Consider the following 22,041-nt stretch of genomic DNA (forward strand, 5'->3'; position numbering starts at 1 on the left):
AATAAAGGAAGCTTGAATATCACATGTGGAGTTTAAGTTCCAGTTTAAGCTTAAACTGGAACTTAAACTACCAAGCCATATAATGCTGGAAATGGCGTTTAAGTTCCAGTTTAAGCCTAAACTGGAGCTTAAACGCCAGAATCATGAAGGCTAAGAAATGCTGGAACTGGCGTTTAACCTCCAGTTTAACCTTAAACTGGAAGTTAAACGCCAGAATGAGAATTTCACCAAGGGAGCATTTCCACGTTTAAGCTCCAGTTTAACCTTAAACTGGAGCTTAAACGTGTTCGACACAATTTCTCACCAGGAAGCATTTCCACGTTTAACCTCCAGTTTAACCTTAAACTGGAGGTTAAACGCCAGAAGTAAGAAAGGCACCAGGAGCATTTCCACGTTTAAGCTCCAGTTTAACCTTAAACTGGAGCTTAAACGTGTTCGACTATTTCTCTCCTCCAGGGTTGCTTTCTCATTTCCACGTTTAAGCTTCAGTTTAACCTTAAACTGAAGCTTAAACGTGTTCGACCCAATTGCTCCTCCAGGGTTGCTTTCTTCATTTCCACGTTTAAGCTTCAGTTTAACCTTAAACTAAAGCTTAAACGTGTTCGACATTTCACACTCTTGGGTTGCTTTCTTCCATTTCCATGTTTAAGTTTCAGTTTAATCTTAAACTGAAACTTAAACTTCAACTTAAACGCCACTTTTTGAAAGGGGTTTCTGGGCCAAGTATATTGAAGTTTAAGTTAGCATTTGAGCACAAACATTAACTTAAACGTATTATGGTATGAAACCCAATTGAATATCATGTTTATGGGATTGGGCCTGAAGGATTGATGAGTCTGGAGCTTCAATTTGTTGAGTCTTGTGTCATTACTTGTTTATCACTAAGTTTGCTCAATGAATGTTACAGAATTGGATCACAGCCTCATCAGGATTATGGACCATAAACCCAAAGCAAAAGGAAATCAGGGAAAGGCCTCAAAGCCCAAGAAACACAACAGAAGCTCAATTTAGAAAGTGTATAAATAGGATAGAATTTAAGTTAGTTGAACATTAACTTTTACACGGAGAACTTTGGATCATTTTCTTTTAGTTTTGTAATTGAATTCAGAGCTATGACTCACTAAACCCCTTTCATTGGGTTAGGGAGCTCTATTGTAATTCAATGAATCAATAATAGTTTTATCTTCTTTTTCAATCTTTTCTCTTGAATTTTGTTAGAAAGCTTCTCGATCTAATTCCATTGGGTAGTTGTCTTGGGAAAGAAACTACCCATAATTGGAATCCTTCGGAACCTTGGGAAAGGAATGGAGGATTCATGCTAGAGAAGCTTTCTCACAGTGAATTGGATTGGGGTTTGGATGGATATTGTGACATGTAATCCTACCAAATTGTGGTTCATGAAACTGTGTGGTATAATTAGTGATCGAGCATCATCTCTTCTTATGAACATTTAAACCAAGGGATTGGGAATTTGTTTGTTTTTAGAGAGAATTGGTGAGCCAAGGGATTGGGATCCAATCATATAAGATTGCCAAGCAAAATTCAATGAATGCATTGGTTGAGGAAGGGATAAAAGTTGTTTTGATTCGGAGATTTCAATATCTCCTAACACCCAATGAACTCCCCATTCCTGATTTACCACTTTCTCTTTACATTCTGCAATTAAATTCATGCAATCACCCCCATCCCTTTTAATTTCAGCAATTTAGCTTCTCGCTCTTTAATTCATGCAATTTTACATTCCGCAATTCTCATCTAAATCTTGATTCCGCTCAACTAGAACATACTTCTAATCCGAATTGCTCACTCAACCAATTCTTGTGGGATTCGACCTCACTCTATTGTGAGTTTTTACTTGACGATAACCGGTGCATTTGCCGGAAGGAATTTTGCCGATCGTGCAATTTCCTAAATCGTAGCATATCAAGTTTATGCACATCAAGTTTATGGCGCCGTTGCCGGGGATTGGTTTTCGATTGACAATTCTCAAATTGGAAGTTAACTAGATTGAGCATTTTTCTTGCTTTGTTAATTCAGTTCAAGTTACTTGTTGAATTTTAAATTCTGCACTCTGTTACATGCTTTCTTTCTTTATGCCTTTAAATTCATGCAACTAACTCACTGACTCACTAACTATTTGAATTAATTCCTCAACTGCTCTAACCATACTCTTCCATTAACCAAGAGTATTTCACTTGTTTGTTGCCTGTGCTGTGTTTTTGTATGACAGGTCGGAGAGGAGAGACATCAACTCCTCATTATACCGAACCAGAGAGGACCCTTCATAAACTTAGAAGGGAAGCAAGAGGGAAGAGAGTACTGGGAGAAGAAGAATCTGAAGGAGAATCTGAGGACAATTTTGAGGAAGCTCTAGATCTCAACATGGATAGAGAAGTTCACAACCATGAGAGAGCTGATGGAAACAAAGCCATTCCCGAGAGGAGGGTTCTTGGTTCATACATAAACCCAACCTCTGGGAATTGTGGTAGCAGCATTCAGAAACCACCCATTCAGGCCAACAATTTTGAACTCAAACCACAGCTAATATCACTTGTGGAGGATCATTGTTCATTTGGTGGGAGTGCTAATGAAGATCCAAACCAACATCTCACAAAATTCCTGAGAATTTGCGACACTGTGAAGTCCAATGGAGTCCAGGAAGATACCTATAAACTGCTCTTGTTCCCATTTTCACTTAGGGACAAGGCAGCTAAGTGGCTGGAATCATTCCCAAGGGGGAGCCTAACAACCTGGGATGAGGTGGAAAGCAAGTTTCTGGCACGTTTCTACCCCCCACAAAAGGTCAATAGGCTTCGATCTGAGGTTCAGACTTTTAGACAACAAGATGGTGAAACTCTCTACGAGGCATGGGAGAGATTCAAGGATTTGACAAGGAAATGCCCACCAGACATGTTCCATGACTGGGTGCAATTGCATATTTTCTATGATGGACTTTCTTATGAATCAAGGAAGGCTGTGGACCATTAATCAGGAGGTTCATTGAACAGGAAAAAGACTGTGGAAGAAGCCATTGAAGTGATTGAGACAGTGGCTGAGAATGAGTACTACTATGCTTCAGAGAGACACAACACTAAGGGAGTCATGGAGCTGAACCATGTTGATACAATTTTAGCCCAAAACAAGGTGTTTGCCAAGCAACTAGCAGAGCTCACCAGGAAATTAGAAACAAAGCAAGTGGCTGCAATACACACACAAGATCAAGAGGAAGTAAGCACTGAAGGAGGTGATTGGGAAGAGGCCAACTATGTGGGAAACCAACAAAGGCAATCATATGATCCACATTCCAACACTTACAACCCAGGATGGAAAAACCACCCAAACTTTGGGTGGGGGAACCAACAAACCCAACCACAAAACCACAAACCTTACGACCAAAACCAACATAACAAGTCCACTTACCAAAACTCCAACCAAAGATCATACCAAGCCACACAAAACACTTACTCCCAACCATCATATCATGGCCAAAATAATCAACCTACCCAACCTAATCCGAACCAACAATTTCAAGATCAATTAAACAGGATAGAAGGAATGCTTGCAACCATGAGTCAAGACATAACCGAATTGAAAGCCTTTAAGGAAGAAGTAAATTCTAACCTGCAAAACCAAGGAGCTGCCATCCAGAAGCTAGAAAATCAAATTGTGTATTTGTCTAAGCAAACCCCTGGGCCAAGCGTTTCTCATGCTGCCAAGGCTATTGCAAGGGAAGAATGTAAGGCCATAACCCTCAGAAGTGGAAAGAATCTAAAGGAGATCCCAAAGGAAACCACAGAGGATGAAGCAAAGGAAAATGTGAGAGACAAGGAACAAGGACAATCTTTTACACCGTCTGCAACAAAAGAAAAAGAAAAAGAGGTCCTGAAGCCTTATACACCTAAAGCACCATATCCTCAACGTTTGATGAAAAGTGAAAAGGATGGCCAATTCTCCAGATTCTTGGAGATTTTCAAGAAGCTTCAAATCAACATTCCGTTTGCTGAGGCAATAGAGCAAATGCCACTCTATGCAAAATTCTTAAAGGAATTAATGACCAAGAAGAGAAGCTGGAGAAATGAGGAAACTGTGTTGTTAACTGAAGAATGCAGTGCCATCATTCAGCACAAATTGCCTCAGAAATTGAAGGATCCATGCAGTTTTCAAATCCCCTACATCATAGGAGAAGTCATGGTGGAGAAGGCCTTGTGTGACTTAGGGGCCAGTATCAATTTGATGTCTCTAACAATGATGAGAAGAATGAAGATTGAGGAAGCCAAACCAACAAGAATGGCCCTCCAATTGGCAGATCGAACTTTTAAATTCCCTCATGGGATAGTTGAGGATTTGTTGGTGAAAGTGGGAGATTTTATATTTCCTGCTGATTTTGTGGTGTTAGATATGGAAGAAGAAGCCAAAGCTTCAATAATTCTGGGAAGACCCTTCCTGGCTACTGCTGGAGCCATCATAGATGTACAAAAGGGTGAACTCACTCTTAGACTACATGACGAGAAATTGGTGTTTAACGTATTCAAGGCAATGAGCTATCCATCAGAATCACTAAAGAAATGCATGAGGGTGGATGTAGTGGACATTGCAATACAAGAAACCTTTGAGGAAACAACAAAGGAAGTGGCAGAGGAGGACTTCACCAAGGATATTGAAGTTAGTGACATCAACGCTGCTGAAACAACCATGCCAAGCATGCCAGAGAGAGTGAAAGAAGAGAAGGAAGCACCAAAACCTGAGCTCAAAGCATTGCCCCCTAATCTCAAGTATGCATACTTGGTTAGTGATGAGAGCCATCCTGTTATCATTAGCTCTGCCCTGAACCAAGAACAAGAAGAAGAATTGATCAAGGTGCTACAAACTCATCAAGATGCCATTGGATGGACCCTAGCTGATTTGAAGGGGATAAGTTCATCCATATGCATGCATAAAATCTTGTTAGAAGAGGATGCTAGACCCTCCATTCAAGCTCAGAGAAGATTGAATCCCATCATGAAAGAAGTGGTACAAAAGGAGGTCATGAAGTTATGGCAGGCAGGGGTAATCTACCCCATTTCTGATAGCCCATGGGTTAGTCCCATCCATGTAGTTCCCAAGAAAGGTGGCATAACTGTGGTGCCAAATGAGAGGAAAGAACTCATACCCACAAGAACTGTCACTGGATGGAGGATGTGCATAGACTACAGGAAGCTCAATGAAGCCACCAGAAAAGATCATTTCCCACTCCCATTCATGGATCAGATGCTTGAAAGGCTTGCAGGACATGCTTACTATTGCTTTCTGGATGGATACTCAGGCTATAATCAGATAGTAGTTGATCCTAGAGATCAAGAGAAAACATCATTTGTTTGTCCATATGGAGTTTTTGCTTATAGACGCATGCCCTTTGGATTGTGCAATGCACCTGCCACTTTCCAAAGATGCATGCTGTCCATCTTTTCGGACATGATTGAAAAATTTATTGAGGTTTTCATGGATGATTTTTCTGTGTTTGGAGATTCTTTTCCTAGCTGCCTACACCACCTTGCCTTGGTGCTTAAGAGATGCCAAGAGACCAACCTAGTACTAAACTGGGAAAAGTGTCATTTCATGGTCACAGAAGGAATAGTCCTTGGCCACAAAATCTCTAATAGAGGCATTGAGGTGGACAGAGCTAAGGTGGAACTCATTGAAAAACTACCTCCACCGAGTAATGTCAAGGCAGTTAGGAGTTTTTTGGGACACGCTGGCTTTTACAGAAGGTTTATTAGAGATTTTTCTAAAATAGCCAAACCTTTGAGTAACTTGCTTGTCTCTGATACACCCTTTGTATTTGATAAAAATTGCATGCTAGCCTATGAACTTTTGAAGCAAAAACTTTCCTCTGCACCTATCATTGCCCCACCTGATTGGAACTTACCTTTTGAACTGATGTGTGATGCATCAAACATTGCTATTGGGGCAGTGTTAGGACAAAGGAAAGACAATTTGGTACATGTGATTTATTATGCCAGTAAAGTCTTGAATGATAACCAAAGGAATTACACAACCACTGAAAAAGAACTCTTGGCAATAGTCTTTGCATTTGACAAATTTAGATCCTATCTCATTGGATCTAAAGTCATTGTCTTCACTGATCATTCAGCTTTAAAATACTTACTTGCTAAACAAGAATCCAAACCAAGACTTATTAGATGGGTTCTTTTGTTGCAGGAATTTGACATAGAAATCAAAGACAAGAAGGGTGTAGAGAACAAGGTGGCAGACCATTTATCAAGGATACCATGTGAAGAAGGAAGCGCACAAAGCACACATATAAATGAGTGCTTTCCTGATGAACAACTCATGGTGATTCACAAAGCACCCTGGTTTGCAGACATAGCAAACTTCAAGGCCACTGGGAGTTTGCCGTTGGAATTTAACAAGCATCAAAGGAAGAAATTGGTAAATGATGCCAAATACTTCATCTGGGAAGAACCATACTTGTTCAAAAAATGTTCGGATGGCATACTCAGAAGATGCATATCAGAGGAAGAAGGAAGGGAAGTCTTATGGGACTGCCATGGCTCCACTTATGGAGGACATTTTGCAGGAGAAAGAACAGCAGCTAAGGTGTTGCAGTGTGGTTTTTATTGGCCCACTATCTTCAAAGATGCAAAGGAACTAGTGAAGCACTGCCATGAATGCCAGAAAGCGGGGAACCTGCCAAGAAGAAATGAAATGCCACAACAATTCATTCTGGAACTTGAATTGTTTGATGTATGGGGGATAGATTTCATGGGACCCTTTCCCACCTCATACTCAAATAATTACATTCTTGTGGCAGTAGACTATGTCTCCAAATGGGTTGAAGCAATAGCAACTCCAACCAATGATAATAAGGTAGTCATGAACTTCTTCAGAAAACACATTTTTTGCCGTTTTGGGGTACCAAGAACAATCATCAGTGATGGAGGAAGCCACTTCTGCAACAAACCATTAGAGGCATTGCTCCTAAAATATGGAGTCAAACACAAGGTAGCCACACCATACCATCCACAGACAAATGGGCAACCGAAATATCTAATAGGGAACTCAAAAGAATCCTGGAAAAGACTGTGGGAACTTCAAGGAAGCACTGGTCGATTAAGCTAGATGATGCTCTTTGGGCATATAGGACAGCTTTCAAAACACCAATTGGAATGTCTCCTTACCAACTAGTATATGGAAAAGCTTGCCATTTGCCACTGGAGTTGGAGCACAAGGCATTCTGGGCCTTGAAACTCTTGAACTTCGACAGCAAAGCTGCTGGAGAAAGAAGGATGTTGCAAATTCAAGAGTTGGAAGAATTCAGAGCTGAAGCTTATGAGAATGCCAAAATTTACAAAGAAAGAGCAAAGAAGAAGCATGACAGCAACATAGCCCCAAGGAAATTTGAAGAAGGACAAAAAGTATTGCTCTACAATTCTAGGCTGAAGCTATTTCCAAGGAAGCTAAAATCAAGGTGGTCTGGACCATTCCTTGTCACCAAGGTCTCCCAATATGGACAAGTAGAAATCATGGAAGAAAAGTCACAACGAACCTTCACTGTGAATGGTCAAAGACTCAAACATTACTTGGGAGATGTGGAGGAGAAGGACAAAGTTAAATATCACCTCAACTGAGGAAGCTGACCGTCAAGCTAATGACGTTAAAGAAGCGCTTGTTGGGAGGCAACCCAACCTGAGGTAATACCCCTTTGCTGTTTCTTTTATTTGTTTCAATAAAAAGGGTGAAGTAGTTTCTACGCATTGCAAAGAATTAAGTTTGGTGTTTCACACCAAACAATGAATTCGTGGATCAATAATTCAAAGGGGAATGTGTGACTCTAAGTTTGGTGTTCCACCATAAAGATCAACTGAACACAACAACCTTTGAATTATATGAAAGGAACAACCATTCTAAGCAATCACAGAAATGCTTAAATTCCTTAGCAACAACTTCATTCCAAGGAAAACTCAAGGATTCAAAGAACAGAAAAGTAAGTAGGAGACTAAGTTTGGTGTTCACACACCAACTTAAGACTCAGACACTTACCATACATAGTTGAGCTAACCACTCAAGTGCTTGAGAAGCAAGCAACTTCATCACTCTTTGCAGGAAAGGAAACAAAGATCTGAGAAAGAACATGAAGCAACAACTAGGAGAAGAAGGAGAAATCAAATTGTTTCCTGGCAACAAGGAGAAAACAAGAAATTTCACAAGGTGGTGGTGTTCCTTGACCATTCTTTAAAAGGCAAACAAAAGCATGCTTGTTCTGGTTTAAACTGTAATTGTTGAATCTTTCTGGAATGTGAAGTTTTTAGTATGAGTGTCTGTTTACTGCTTTGAATAAAGTGAATGCCTAGATGTTTGGATATAACTTCACCTTCTTAAACAAATGCTTGCCATGCTTGTTCTGTTTCCAAAAATAAAAGAAAAGTTTGAACAAAAGTAGCTTGGCTCAATTAGTGACAAATCAAGTAGAATTAAGTGGTGGTATGCATGCTTGATTGTTTAGTCAGATCACTGGAAATAGAGTGTAGAATTATCATTTTTTGTGTAGAAATTGAAAACTGTCTATGGATCTTGATGAATAAATGTCTTTGGCCATGAAAAAGAAAGAAAAAGAAGAAGAAAAAGCCACTGAAAAAGGGCAACCAAGAAGCAAAAAATTGAGAAAATAAGCTAGGCACCAATGGTTTGAACTTCTGAGACAAATGCCTGTGGTGTTTATGTATTAAGGATATGCTTGGATGAATAGGTTCTGAGGAGTGTTTCAACACTTGGTAACTTGGGTTAGCTAACCCGGGATTATCAACCAAAAGTCCATTATCAAGAGCAACCTAAATACAAAACATTTAGTCACACAAAGAGGTGCTGGGCACCAATGTCTCAAGAAGAAATGTGAACTAAAATGCCTGTAGTGGATATGTGTAGTGCACTGATAAGAAAAAGAAAATGCCAAAGGCTTGTGCAATACATGACACTAAGCAAACAAGGAGCAAAGGAGCTCTAAGAAAAAGAAAAGAAAAACAAAGAAGAGAAAAGTGCCAAGGACATAAGAATAACAAGAGGCCATAGCAGTGTTTGATGGATGCAATGAAAAAGTGATAATCTTACCTGATAAGAATGAAAAAGTGATGCTGCAACTTTCTGCATAAAACCCTTTTGATGAACTTCAAAAGCTTGCTAATATAGCCAATGTAATTGCTTTCTGTTTCATACTTTCTTCTCAAATAACTCAGGACTTGCTTAGGGACAAGCAAGTATTAAGTTTGGTGTTGTGATGCCAAGGCATCTTAGGCTAGTTTCACTAGCATTTTTCTGTTAGTTTTAGTTGTTTTATGCATTTTCTTGAGCTTAAAGTAACCAAGAATGGTTAAATGAATAACAAAGCAATGAACCATCCAAACAGTATGATTTTGATGCAAATTCCATGAGTTTTTAGTTATATTATTGAATGCTATGAATGGAAGATTTCTCATGAAATTTTGCAAGACTTTGATGCAATTGTTTGGATGATTTCAGGGAAGAAGAGGCTAGGCAAGGAAGCAACAAAATCAATAAAGGAAGCTTGAATATCACATGTGGAGTTTAAGTTCCAGTTTAAGCTTAAACTGGAACTTAAACTACCAAGCCATATAATGCTGGAAATGGCGTTTAAGTTCCAGTTTAAGCCTAAACTGGAGCTTAAACGCCAGAATCATGAAGGCTAAGAAATGCTGGAACTGGCGTTTAACCTCCAGTTTAACCTTAAACTGGAAGTTAAACGCCAGAATGAGAATTTCACCAAGGGAGCATTTCCACGTTTAAGCTCCAGTTTAACCTTAAACTGGAGCTTAAACGTGTTCGACACAATTTCTCACCAGGAAGCATTTCCACGTTTAACCTCCAGTTTAACCTTAAACTGGAGGTTAAACGCCAGAAGTAAGAAAGGCACCAGGAGCATTTCCACGTTTAAGCTCCAGTTTAACCTTAAACTGGAGCTTAAACGTGTTCGACTATTTCTCTCCTCCAGGGTTGCTTTCTCATTTCCACGTTTAAGCTTCAGTTTAACCTTAAACTGAAGCTTAAACGTGTTCGACCCAATTGCTCCTCCAGGGTTGCTTTCTTCATTTCCACGTTTAAGCTTCAGTTTAACCTTAAACTGAAGCTTAAACGTGTTCGACATTTCACACTCCTGGGTTGCTTTCTTCCATTTCCACGTTTAAGTTTCAGTTTAACCTTAAACTGAAACTTAAACTTCAACTTAAACGCCACTTTTTGAAAGGGGTTTCTGGGCCAAATATATTGAAGTTTAAGTTAGCATTTGAGCACAAACATTAACTTAAACGTATTATGGTATGAAACCCAATTGAATATCATGTTTATGGGATTGGGCCTGAAGGATTGATGAGTCTGGAGCTTCAATTTGTTGAGTCTTGTGTCATTACTTGTTTATCACTAAGTTTGCTCAATGAATGTTACAGAATTGGATCACAGCCTCATCAGGATTATGGCCCATAAACCCAAAGCAAAAGGAAATCAGGGAAAGGCCTCAAAGCCCAAGAAACACAACAGAAGCTCAATTTAGAAAGTGTATAAATAGGATAGAATTTAAGTTAGTTGAACATTAACTTTTACACGGAGAACTTTGGATCATTTTCTTTTAGTTTTGTAATTGAATTCAGAGCTATGACTCACTAAACCCCTTTCATTGGGTTAGGGAGCTCTATTGTAATTCAATGAATCAATAATAGTTTTATCTTCTTCTTCAATCTTTTCTCTTGAATTTTGTTAGAAAGCTTCTCGATCTAATTCCATTGGGTAGTTGTCTTGGGAAAGAAACTACCCATAATTGGAATCCTTCGGAACCTTGGGAAAGGAATGGAGGATTTATGCTAGAGAAGCTTTCTCACAGTGAATTGGATTGGGGTTTGGATGGATATTGTGACATGTAATCCTACCAAATTGTGGTTCATGAAACTGTGTGGTATAATCAGTGATCGAGCATCATCTCTTCTTATGAACATTTAAACCAAGGGATTGGGAATTTGTTTGTTTTTAGAGAGAATTGGTGAGCCAAGGGATTGGGATCCAATCATATAAGATTGCCAAGCAAAATTCAATGAATGCATTGGTTGAGGAAGGGATAAAAGTTGTTTTGATTCGGAGATCTCAATATCTCCTAACACCCAATGAACTCCCCATTCCTGATTTACCACTTTCTCTTTACATTCTGCAATTAAATTCATGCAATCACCCCCATCCCTTTTAATTTCAGCAATTTAGCTTCTCGCTCTTTAATTCATGCAATTTTACATTCTGCAATTCTCATCTAAATCTTGATTCCGCTCAACTAGAACATACTTCTAATCCGAATTGCTCACTCAACCAATCCTTGTGGGATTCGACCTCACTCTATTGTGAGTTTTTACTTGACGATAACCGGTGCACTTGCCGGAAGGAATTTTGCCGATCGTGCAATTTCCTAAATCGTAGCATATCAAGTTTATGCACATCAGTGCTAGAGCACAAACCACAAATCCTAGGAGGCCTTCAAGTTGAGCAACTGCGGGTGGGGCTTGGATGGCTTGGATGGAGTAGTATTCCTTTTGATCTTTTTGTATTTACGTGAGGATAGTGGTCATGTCCCCAAGTGCCTTGGTTAAGCTTGCTTCGGAAGGGGATGGTTCTACCACACCCTTGAGAGGATTACTTCTCAACCTTACATGTTGTGTAGCCTCGGCAACATCATTTATTAATTTCCAAGCTTCTCCTTCCGTCTTGTTCTTCGAAAGGGAACCACCACTAGAAGCGGTGAGCAATCTTCTATCTTCCACACAAAGACCTCCGGTGAAGTAACTAATGAGAAAGTGAGTGTTCAATCCATGGTGTGGACAAGATTCTAATAGCCTCTTGAACCGAGTCCAATACTCATACAAAATCTCCTGGTCTCTTTGCATTATACCCGAGATCTCCTTCCGGACATAATCGGTCTTCTCCGGTGGGAAGAATTTATCTAGAAACTCTCTTCTCAAGAAATCCCAATTGGCCACAATCTCATCCGGTAGCGAATAAAACCATGTCTTTGCTTGCTCTTCAAGAGAGAAAGGAAAGGCAAAAACCATAATAGCCAACTCATCGGCTCCATGCTTTTGAGCCATAGAACAAGCAACTTGAAAGTCTCTTAGATGTCAGATGGGGTCTTGACCCGGCAACCCATGATACTTAGGAAGTAGATGTATCAAGCTACTCTTCAACTCAAAGTTTGGATCAAGGTTAGGATACCTTGCTTGCAAAAGTTGAAGTATGATATCCGGAGCTCCTTGCTCAAGCAAAGTGATCCGTCGTGGCTCTGCTATGTATGGTTCACCTGTAGGATGCAAAGATGTATTAGTAGTGCCAACAGAAGAATAGGAAGTAACGGACTCCAAGTCACTCTCGGTACCGTCTAGTGATTCGGTATGTTCCTCAAGAGAGGCCGAAGTACTAGTCCTATAGTCCAACCTTCGTCTAGCTTGCCGAGTGTGTAACAAAGTTCTTTCAATCTCAGGGTCAAACTCGGCTAAGCTAGAATTCGGTTGAGACCGAGTCATCAAACTTGGGAGTCATAGCACACATACAAAAGTAGTCTAAACTATAGCTAAATAGTGAAAGAAAATTAACTATCTACAATATTCACATATTCACATAACCAATATCAAGGCATACGTTGCAACCACTCCCCGGCAACGGCACCAAAAATTTGATGCTCGTGGACTATGTCGGTATAGAATTTCTCAGTAAAATCCCGTCGTGAGTATAGTTCCAACCAACAACTAATCCGCGAGTCAAATTTAGAAGGAAATTGGTTGTCACAAGTTCAACCCCAATAAAAGTAACTGAAGTATTCAAACCTCGGGTCGTCTCACAAGGAATGGGCAAACATGTGCATCAACATTGGTTAGAATTCCGGGGTTGCGAATCATGAGCAAGAAATTAAACTAGGAATCTTAACAAGCAAGTAACCTTGGAGTGCAAGAAACTAATTCAAACAACTAAAACAATATATGAGCAATTCCAAACTAATAAGATGACATCCAATATAATTCTATTCTAAAACTAAACAATTAACTATAACTAAGACAAGCAATTAGGAATTTTGGGTTTTCAAATATGAATAATAAAAGCAACTCTTGGCTAGACATGGGAATTGGGGTCACTATCCTTGTCTAATAACCATATCTTGACAATTATGAGGAACCAAACTCATTAAGTCTACTTCTATACATGAAGTATGTTAAATGGTTTAGTCAACATCAACCCATAAGATCTAACCCAACTACTAATTGACTTAGTAGTAGGCTAGTGTCAATGGTTATCAAATTGACCACTAAGGGCTCCCAAATCATCAAATCCATTAGACCCAATGACTCAAGTTTGCCCAATTCCCTTAACCTAAGCCAAGAGCAAAAAGAACTACTCCATAATCAAAGGAAACATTTCATCAAACACATGGTAAGAATTAATAAAAGACGTATTCAAATTACAATTAAATTGAAACTAACAAGTACCCACTAACAATTATCAACATACAATCACTCAAACAACACAATTAATCATGAAAATCATCAATGTAACATTAGCAAGTCAAGATTCACAAGATTCATGAAATGGGTATAAAATGACAATTGACAAGAAATCATAAAACTAACACAAGATCTAAACAAAATTATACTAAGGAATCCAAATTAAACAATCAAAACTTGTAATTAACAAGATCCAATTTAGAATTCAACAAGGGAAGATCGAATTAAAGCTAGATCTAGAGAGGAACAAGGGTTTCTCTCTCTAGAAGAATAAGAAATAAAAACTAGTTAAAAATTGTGTCTAAGTATAAAATGAATGATCCGCCACTTTCCACCTTAGCATCCTTGGGTCTATTCCATGCAGAACCAGCCTGAATTTGGGCCTCTTGAGCCTCAGAAATCGCCAGGCATGATTTCCTTTAATGAGGTCACGTGCAGCTTGTCGCGCGTACGCGCCATGCGTGCGTGCGCGCCGATTGCTTTTGTGATCCACGGGTGCGCGCCATGTACGTGTACGTGCCGGTGTGGATTTTCCTAATCTGCGCGGATGCGTCTGTCTTTACGCGCCACTTCCAGCTATCCACATCCACGCGTGCGCGCGAGGTGCGCGTGCGCGCGAGGTGCGCGTGCGCGCCTAGGCTGGAATTCCCGAAATCCAAATCTTCATGTTCCTTCCTCTTGTGCATGCTTTCCTTCTCTCTTCTAGGCTATTCTTGCCCTATTAATTCTGAAATCACTCAAAAAACACGTCACGACATCGAATGGTAATAGAAGAGGATCAAAATATAGCAATTTTAAGGCAAAAGAAGCATGTTTTTCATCGTGATGCAATATTAGGAAGAGAACACAAAACCATGCAATTCTTGTGAATAAGTGTGAGAAATATTGACAAAACCCCCCAAATTCTACGCAATATAAACCACAAAATTGGGGTTTATCACGCACAGTGCGCGTCCGCGTGGGTGGGAGAAGAAGGAAGTGGCGCGGGAGCGTCATATGCGCCTATGCGTGGACGGAGAATTGAGAATGGGCGCGGACGCGTAAGGTGCGCGTCCGTGATAAACCCATATTTTATGATATATTTTGTGCCTAATTTAAGTGATTTATTCAATCCTTCACTCACTTATTCATGTTAATTGCATGGTTTTACTTTTCCTTCCTTATTATGTGAGATATGTGAAAAACATGTTTCCTATGCTTTAAGAATAATTATTTTAATTACCCTTTATTATTATTCGATGCCGTGATTTGTGTGTTGAGTAGTTTCGGATCTTCTAAGGCAGGAATGACTTAAAGGATGGAAAGGAAACATACAAAAATGGAAGGAAAGCACAAAATGGAGTTTTTGAAGAAACTGGCAGCAAAGCGAATGCGTGGACGACGCGGCCGCATGCCCAGCGCAAAGAGAGCGCGACGCAAACGCGTGAATGACGCGAACGCACGCCTTGAGCAGAACGCAGATGACGCGGACGCATGACCGAAGTGAACGCGTGATAAGGAAAACTCTAGATGACGCGACCGCGTGACCCACGCGGACGCGTGATAGAGGCCATGCACCAAAAATTACAGAAAACGCTCCCAGCGATTTCTGAAGCCCTTTTTGGCCCAGATCCAAGTACTGAAAGCACAGAATAGAGGTTATAAAGTGGGGGAATGCATCCATTCAAAAGATAGTCTCCAATTATTTATTTTTGATGATTTAGATGTAGTTTTTAGAGAGAGGTTCTCTCCTCTCTCTCTTAGGATTAGAATTTAGGATTTTTCTTGCTTTCATGATTGTCCCTTTTTATCAGGTTCAACTTTCCTTTTTATTATCTTCTCAATTTAATTTATGAAATTTTCTATGTTACAGATAATTCTCTTAATTAATGTTATTTGAGGTATTTTAGTTTATGATTGCTCTCTTTTGTTTATGTTACTGTTACTTCCAACCTGAAGATATTTTTATTTGAGTAGATTTACTTTTCCCCTTTTGGTCTTGGTTAAGAAATCAGTAACTCAGGAGTTATCAAACTCAACGTGATCGATAATTGTTATCTTTGCTAATTGAATTGAACTTCAATAATTTCAGTCCTTTCTTAGGAATTGACTAGAACCTGAAGATCAGACTAATTAATCCACTTGATCTTCCCTTGCTTTAGTAAAGGCTAACTAAGTGGGATTAAGATTCAATTCTCATCTCCATTGATAAGGATAACTAGGATAGGACTTCCAATTTCTCATACCTTGCCAAAAGTGTGTTTTATAGTTATTTATTTATTTTACTTGTCATTCAAATTACTTGTTCCATACTTTCAAAACCCCCAATTTACAATCTTCATAGCCAATAGTAAGAACATACCTCCTTGCAGTTCCTTGAGAAGACAACCCGAGGTTTAAATACTTCGGTTATTAATTTTATAGGGGTTTGTTACTTGTGATAACCAAGACGTTTGTACGAAGGGATTTCTGTCGGTTTAGAAACTATATCTACAACGCAACTATTTTTATAAAATTCTTGACCAGCAAAAATCCTAACGTCAAAATGGCACCGTTGCCGGGAATTTGCAAACGTGTGCCTTATTATTGGTTATTGTAAATATTTTATTTTGCCTGTTTATTTATTTTATTTTTGCTTTTTAATTTTTATTAGCTACAATGAATTCTCACCGCTCTCGCTTTGAGTTTGGTTCTAATATTGTTGAAAGAAGTGAAAGCTATAACAGGAATATGCATCAAGGTCAGAGAAATCAAAGATGGATGGAGCCAAGAGGATTTGATCAACCCTTTAGGCAACAACACCCTCCAAGATATCATGGACAAAGACCATTCTACAATGCATACTAAGCTGATAGATATGGTGGACTACCCTGTAACTACCAACAAGCCCCACCCTATGCTTATAGACCACCCTTTCAACGTAGCTTTGAACCACCACACTCACAAGTTCCTTTTCACCATTCACCACCATATGATCCTTGTTTACCCCAATCCCAATCTGATTACTCCCAAACACCACCACTTTCCTATGTACCATGTCCAAATCCATCACCTCTAGAATCACAGGCTCGCCTCAAGGAAACAGTAGATCAACTTCAAACAACCCTTCATCAACTGGAGCAAGCAATAAGTCAATTATCTTCTAGACGTTCGGGCATTCGAGGACCTCCCACAACCCCATGTGGACAATCTAATGAAGAGCGTAGCATGAAGGAGATACTAGAAACTCCAGTGGACAAAACAGAGCGTGACTTCGTACTGGAACAAGTAGAGGAAGCTGTCATTATAAATGAAGAAGAGTTGGTTGAAGACCTAGGAGACACTGAACTTCCATGGGAATCCAGAGTTGTGGAAAATTCTGTCAAGGACGTTACAATTGATGCTAAGAAGGATAGTGCACAACCCCTAAGGCAAGTCTTTTATGAAGAACTAGATGGAATAATCCAAGAAGCAAATCTCCTTGATGATGATAGTCACAAGTCAAGTTCTTCTAGTAATGAACTTCCATCCGCAAGTGAATTCTCTGAGATTGAAGAACCTTATCCAAGTGAATACGAAGAAGATGCAGAGGTAGATTTCTCTCAACCTCCAGCTTATGACTTGAGTGATGAGGAAGACATAGAAGACTTTGATCAGGACGATGTTGCATTTGAAGAATTCTCCAAGAAAGTGGAAAAATTCACAGAAGAGCACAAGGGAGTAGAACTTACAGAACCACTGGAAACACCTACCCCAAGGCCATTACCACCTAATACAAGCTTCAAGTGGGTACAATCCTTAACCTTTATCTTTACTTTTCCACTTGAATATGGTTTGCTTGAAACAGATGGCCAACTTAGAGCTCTCTGCGGCTTTAAAAGTAAGAGGGAAATGGCTCGCACTCAGAACTGGTGCACAAGGTTCAATAAGGTTCCACGCTTCAACTCGAAGTGCATGGATTGGCATCAGGTTCAATCGAATGGATCTCAGAAAACGTTTGGTTATCTTGGTGAGAATCTAATTTCTAAACCGCCCAGATGGAATAATATAGATCAAGACGAAGGCGGATTTAAAAGCAAAGTTTGGGATCCTGGAATCTATTCTAACATTCGTCACCCCAGGAGCATGAGAATCTGTTTGAAGCTGCTCAGAAGCTTTACATGCCTAGTTTGGGACCCCAGAGGCTGTTGGCATTCCAAACATTGGTGGAGATTTCTAGATGAGTTTAAGCATAAGCCACCATAACAGGAAGCTCATCCAATGTCCAACATAAGGACTTTAACTAAAAGTGCTAGGTGGGAGACAACCCACCATGGTATGGTCATTTCTTTTTCAGTTTTATTTCGTGTTATTCATTTTTATTCTTTTTTCAATTGAACCTGAATATTATTCATTAGCATTGCATACTGCATAATTGCATAATTGCATATAAAAAAAAAGGGGCGTGCGACGCGACCGCATTGCTCATGCGATCGCGTCAGTTGCGAAAACCACCTCCCACGCGTCCGCGTCATTCACGCGGCCGCGTGATCTGGAAATCGGCGTAAAGATCCAATGCCCAGAAAGTTGGGATGGAATCGTGTGGCCATTGTGCATTTCGCACAAAATGACCTACGCGGTCGCGTCCCTGATGCGATCGCGTCACTTACACAACACCCATCCCACGCGATAGCGTGAGCGATGCGTCCGCGTCGCGCGGATATCATGGCACCCCAGTGGAGACAGAGAGTTGCGCCGAAACGACGCTGGAATTGTGCGTTTTGCACAATTTCTGGCGACGTGGTCGCATGCCCCACGCGATCACATCTACCCCCGTTCGACCCCAGCCACGCGATCGCGTGCCCCACGCGATCGCGTGGATTCAAATTCATTTACCCCCCCAGTGACGCGAAACCCTACCCTGTCGTGCCCCCCAACCCCTTTCTTCTTCCTCTTCTCTACAACCCGCCTCTCCACCCCTCGCCACCCACAACCACCACCAACGGCCGCACCACCGTCGACCACCCAGCCACGACTGCGATGCCACCCCCTTCTTCCTTCCCTCTCTTTCTTCTTCTTCTCTTTTCTTCTTCCCTCCACCACCGCTGCCCCCTCCGCAACCACCACCCCCACCGTGCCACCATCACCGCCACGTAACCCACCACCAACACCCTCACCCCTTCCCTTCCTTCCCCCTTAACACCTACCCCTCCCATTACCCCTACCCGAAAACCCCCTGCTTCCGAACAGCCACCACCGCCGCGCCAACCACCCCTCAACCGCCACGTCAGCCACCACCACAACCACCCCCTACCATCTCTCTGCCCTACTTTCATTCATATGCCTACCAGGTTCCGCCAAACGCCACTCTTCAATTCGTAGTTAATTGCATATTTTTCCATTTATGTTCAAAATTAGGCTAGTTAGATATGTATGTTGTAGTGGATTCTAGGTGGTTAGGTAGCCTAGGATGTGGTTAGTGGATGTAGGCTTGATTAATTGCGTTGTTCCTGCTACGTGTTTTATAATTTTCGTAATTCTGCTGTTGTTGTGATCTCAGTATTGTTCATATGATATTCTTACTGTTCATGCTGCTATTGCGACTGCTCTTTCATGTTCATATTATTTATATCTATTTGCAGTTTATTTTAATTTATATGAACTATTCTGCTTGCTGTTTATTTTTCGGAAACATCCAATTTTACCCGGAATGCTACCCAATTTTCTGTAAATTGTTTTGATTCTCATTCATGTATTGGTTTTGGCATTTTCAATTTTGCTTTCCTTAGCTTTCACCAAACTAATTCCTGAATGCACGGGCCAGCATTCCTATTCCTTTTGTTTCCCCGATTAATAAATCACATTATTGATGATTTGAGTTCAAATTTTCATTAGTGATATATCTATATGAATCATCAACAACTTGATTCCCTTGCTTGAATATGAGTTGTGTGTTGCTTCAAATTGTGAATTTCTTGTTACTTAGAAACCAATCATCTTGCCACTTACTCTGACTTTCTTTTTACTAACTCACTGATTTTTTATTTCTAACCTCTTTTTCAATTTAACACCACTTTTAACTTCCTAACAACCCCCCTCTACTTTTTGACTCACTCTTTACTTTTACTTTTTAACTCAAGGCATGTTTATGGTTTTTCCTAATTAACATGAATTCTATTTATATTACATTTTGGATTGAAATTTCTCATCTCAGCTTTTTAATTCCGAACTAATCCAAAATGCACAATTATTCAACTCATTTCATTATTCTACTGCTCCTTTGCCACTATGTGCTTATTTTGTTATTTGCCTACTTGTTTTTCTGTTTTTATTATATCCTAGATTTCTGTTTTTCAGGATGTTTGACACCCAAAGAAAAGGAAAAAGAAAGGCAACAACTGGCAAACGGAAAAGAGGAGAATCCTCTTTGTCTATCCTGGACATCATGCATGATGACTCCTGGCGGGAGAAACACTTTACCCCGCAGGAGAAGGCTGACCAGCTACTCCCTGCCACTGATCCCATTAAGTTTGCAAACAGATACTGCGAGCTGAAGTATCCGGTGTTTGCAACCTCCAGGAACCTGTACCTGGAGCGGACTCTAAAAATTCTGGAAGAACTCCAACAATACACCTCCGATCAAATCAAACAAAGAGGCTGGTTCTTCCTGGAGAGAAACCTGATAGAGGTCAATGCTTCTTGGGTAAGAGAGTTTTACTGCAATTACTTCAAAACTTCCCTAGATGCAGTAGACCTAAGAGGGAAGCAGATACTGGTCACTGAAGAGGCCATTGAGGATATTCTGCAGCTTCAGCCTAAATTCGATCAGCTTGATGGTTACCAAAAGGCTGAGGAGGACATGCGCTTCATGAGGTTTGACTGGGATGCAGTCAAGGCGAGGATAGCCCTTGACCCGACTGTCCCATGGTTATGGGTCAGAACACCACCATGCCTAAGGGAATCAAGCGGATATACTTAAATGATGAGGCTCGGCTCTGGCACCAGATCCTGAGCAACTTTATTATGCCGAGTACTCATGAGACGGAGCTACCTGCCGCTATGATCACCCTCCTCTGGTGTGTGATAGAGGGTAAAAACCTATACCTGCCACGATTCATCCGGTATTACATGGCCAGAATCCACGTCAGAGGCACTCTCCCCTTCCCATATCTGATTACATAGCTCGGACGTTGAGCTGACGTGCCTTGGGAGGATGTTGATGAGAAGCCACCTGCTGCAGAAAGCAAGAAGATTATCCCCTATAGCAGGAACTTTCTGGCTTTGGGCTACAGACATCCATTCCTCACTGCCCCTGATGAGACAGCCACACCTTCAGCTGGCCCCTCTTCATCTACTGCTACCCCAGCTACCACTACTGCACCTCCACCTGCCTCAGAGCCAGTTTATCACCTCATGCACCGCCTATTTCAGCAGCTAGACCAGATGGAGCACCGCAACCGGCGCCGATATGAAAGATCTGAGCGTCACAGGAAGCGACGCTATGAGCACCTAAAGCTGATGATACGATCTGGCGGTGACATCCCCTCCGAGCCTGACACACTATCAGAGCCATCTGAGGAGGAGGCGGATGATCATGAGGCGGAGACCCATCCACAGAGAGAGGCTGAGCAGGCAAGCCCGGAGCAGGCTGCATCACAGCAGGAGGAGCCGCATCAGATTCAGGCTGCAGACCCAGAGGTTCCTATACAGTCAGCACCTCCTCTGCAGCAGGCAGATCCTCAGACTACCACCACAGAGACTCCAGCCACCCAACCTTCCAGTGATGACACTCCTTCACATCCTGCTTGAGTGAGCATCGAAGACGATGCTTTATTTTAAGTGTGGGGAGGTTGCCATCTCTGGCGTATTTTTCTTGGTGAACCACTACATACTCTTTTTATTTTATTTTGCTATTTTTCTGTATTTTGATCTTTATTTTTATTTCTTAGTACTTATATATTGCTCTTTTCATATATTTCTACTCTATTTCTGCATGTTGCACTTTAGTTTATATTTTAGCCAATTAGTTTAGTTGCAATTCTAACTTATTAGTTATAGAATATGTGGATTAATTAGTATAGTTTACCCTTTTAGTATATGATAGTTTGGTTTAAATTGAAAATAAAAAGGAAGTAAACTAGAGACTTTAACATAAACAATCCACACATGTTGTATATATAGCATTACATGTTAGTTAGTTAACAACATTTCATCAAGGAGAAACACTAAAACTTTAAAGCCACCCTAAGATTTACATTGAGAATAATGGGAACTCTTAATTTTTACTTGCATGACATATTTAACTGAGATATGATTTTTGAGCTAGAGAACACACAGCCTGTGAGTTTTGAGCTTAATTGTATGGTTACATTCAAACCATAATATTTTATTCCTGTGTGTTTTGCCCTTCTTTTTTATTCTGATGTTCTTTACTTTGTTTTAATCTATATGTCCAATTATAGAATATAGATACATACCAAGAAAGTGATTGAGGCCATTGTTTGATTCTAGCTCACTTATCCCAAATTAGCCTACCTTTTACATCACCCTTGTTAGCCCCCTTGAGCTT

General features: G+C 40.5%; 1 protein-coding gene and 1 non-coding gene across 2 annotated transcripts in view; one reads left to right on the plus strand and one right to left on the minus strand.

The window, feature by feature from the left end:
• The window catches only part of LOC148565105 (uncharacterized), a 35,897-nt gene that overhangs the window by 9,194 nt on the left and 4,662 nt on the right, over positions 1-22,041 (plus strand). The window contains exons 2-4 of the mRNA XM_088487119.1: positions 3,940-4,108; positions 4,949-6,529; positions 7,033-7,553. Coding sequence (XP_088343245.1) covers positions 3,940-4,108; positions 4,949-6,529; positions 7,033-7,553 — 2,271 coding nt within the window. The remainder of the gene's footprint in view (positions 1-3,939; positions 4,109-4,948; positions 6,530-7,032; positions 7,554-22,041) is intronic.
• Positions 2,809-2,912, minus strand: LOC148565106 (small nucleolar RNA R71). The gene has a single exon (XR_015884249.1). It is a non-coding gene; the product is annotated as a small nucleolar RNA R71 (small nucleolar RNA).

Source organism: Arachis ipaensis, chromosome B5 (genome assembly GCF_059453495.1).
Source record: "Arachis ipaensis isolate K30076 ecotype BB chromosome B5, ASM5945349v1, whole genome shotgun sequence".
In the NCBI taxonomy this organism is placed as follows: Eukaryota; Viridiplantae; Streptophyta; class Magnoliopsida; order Fabales; family Fabaceae; genus Arachis; species Arachis ipaensis.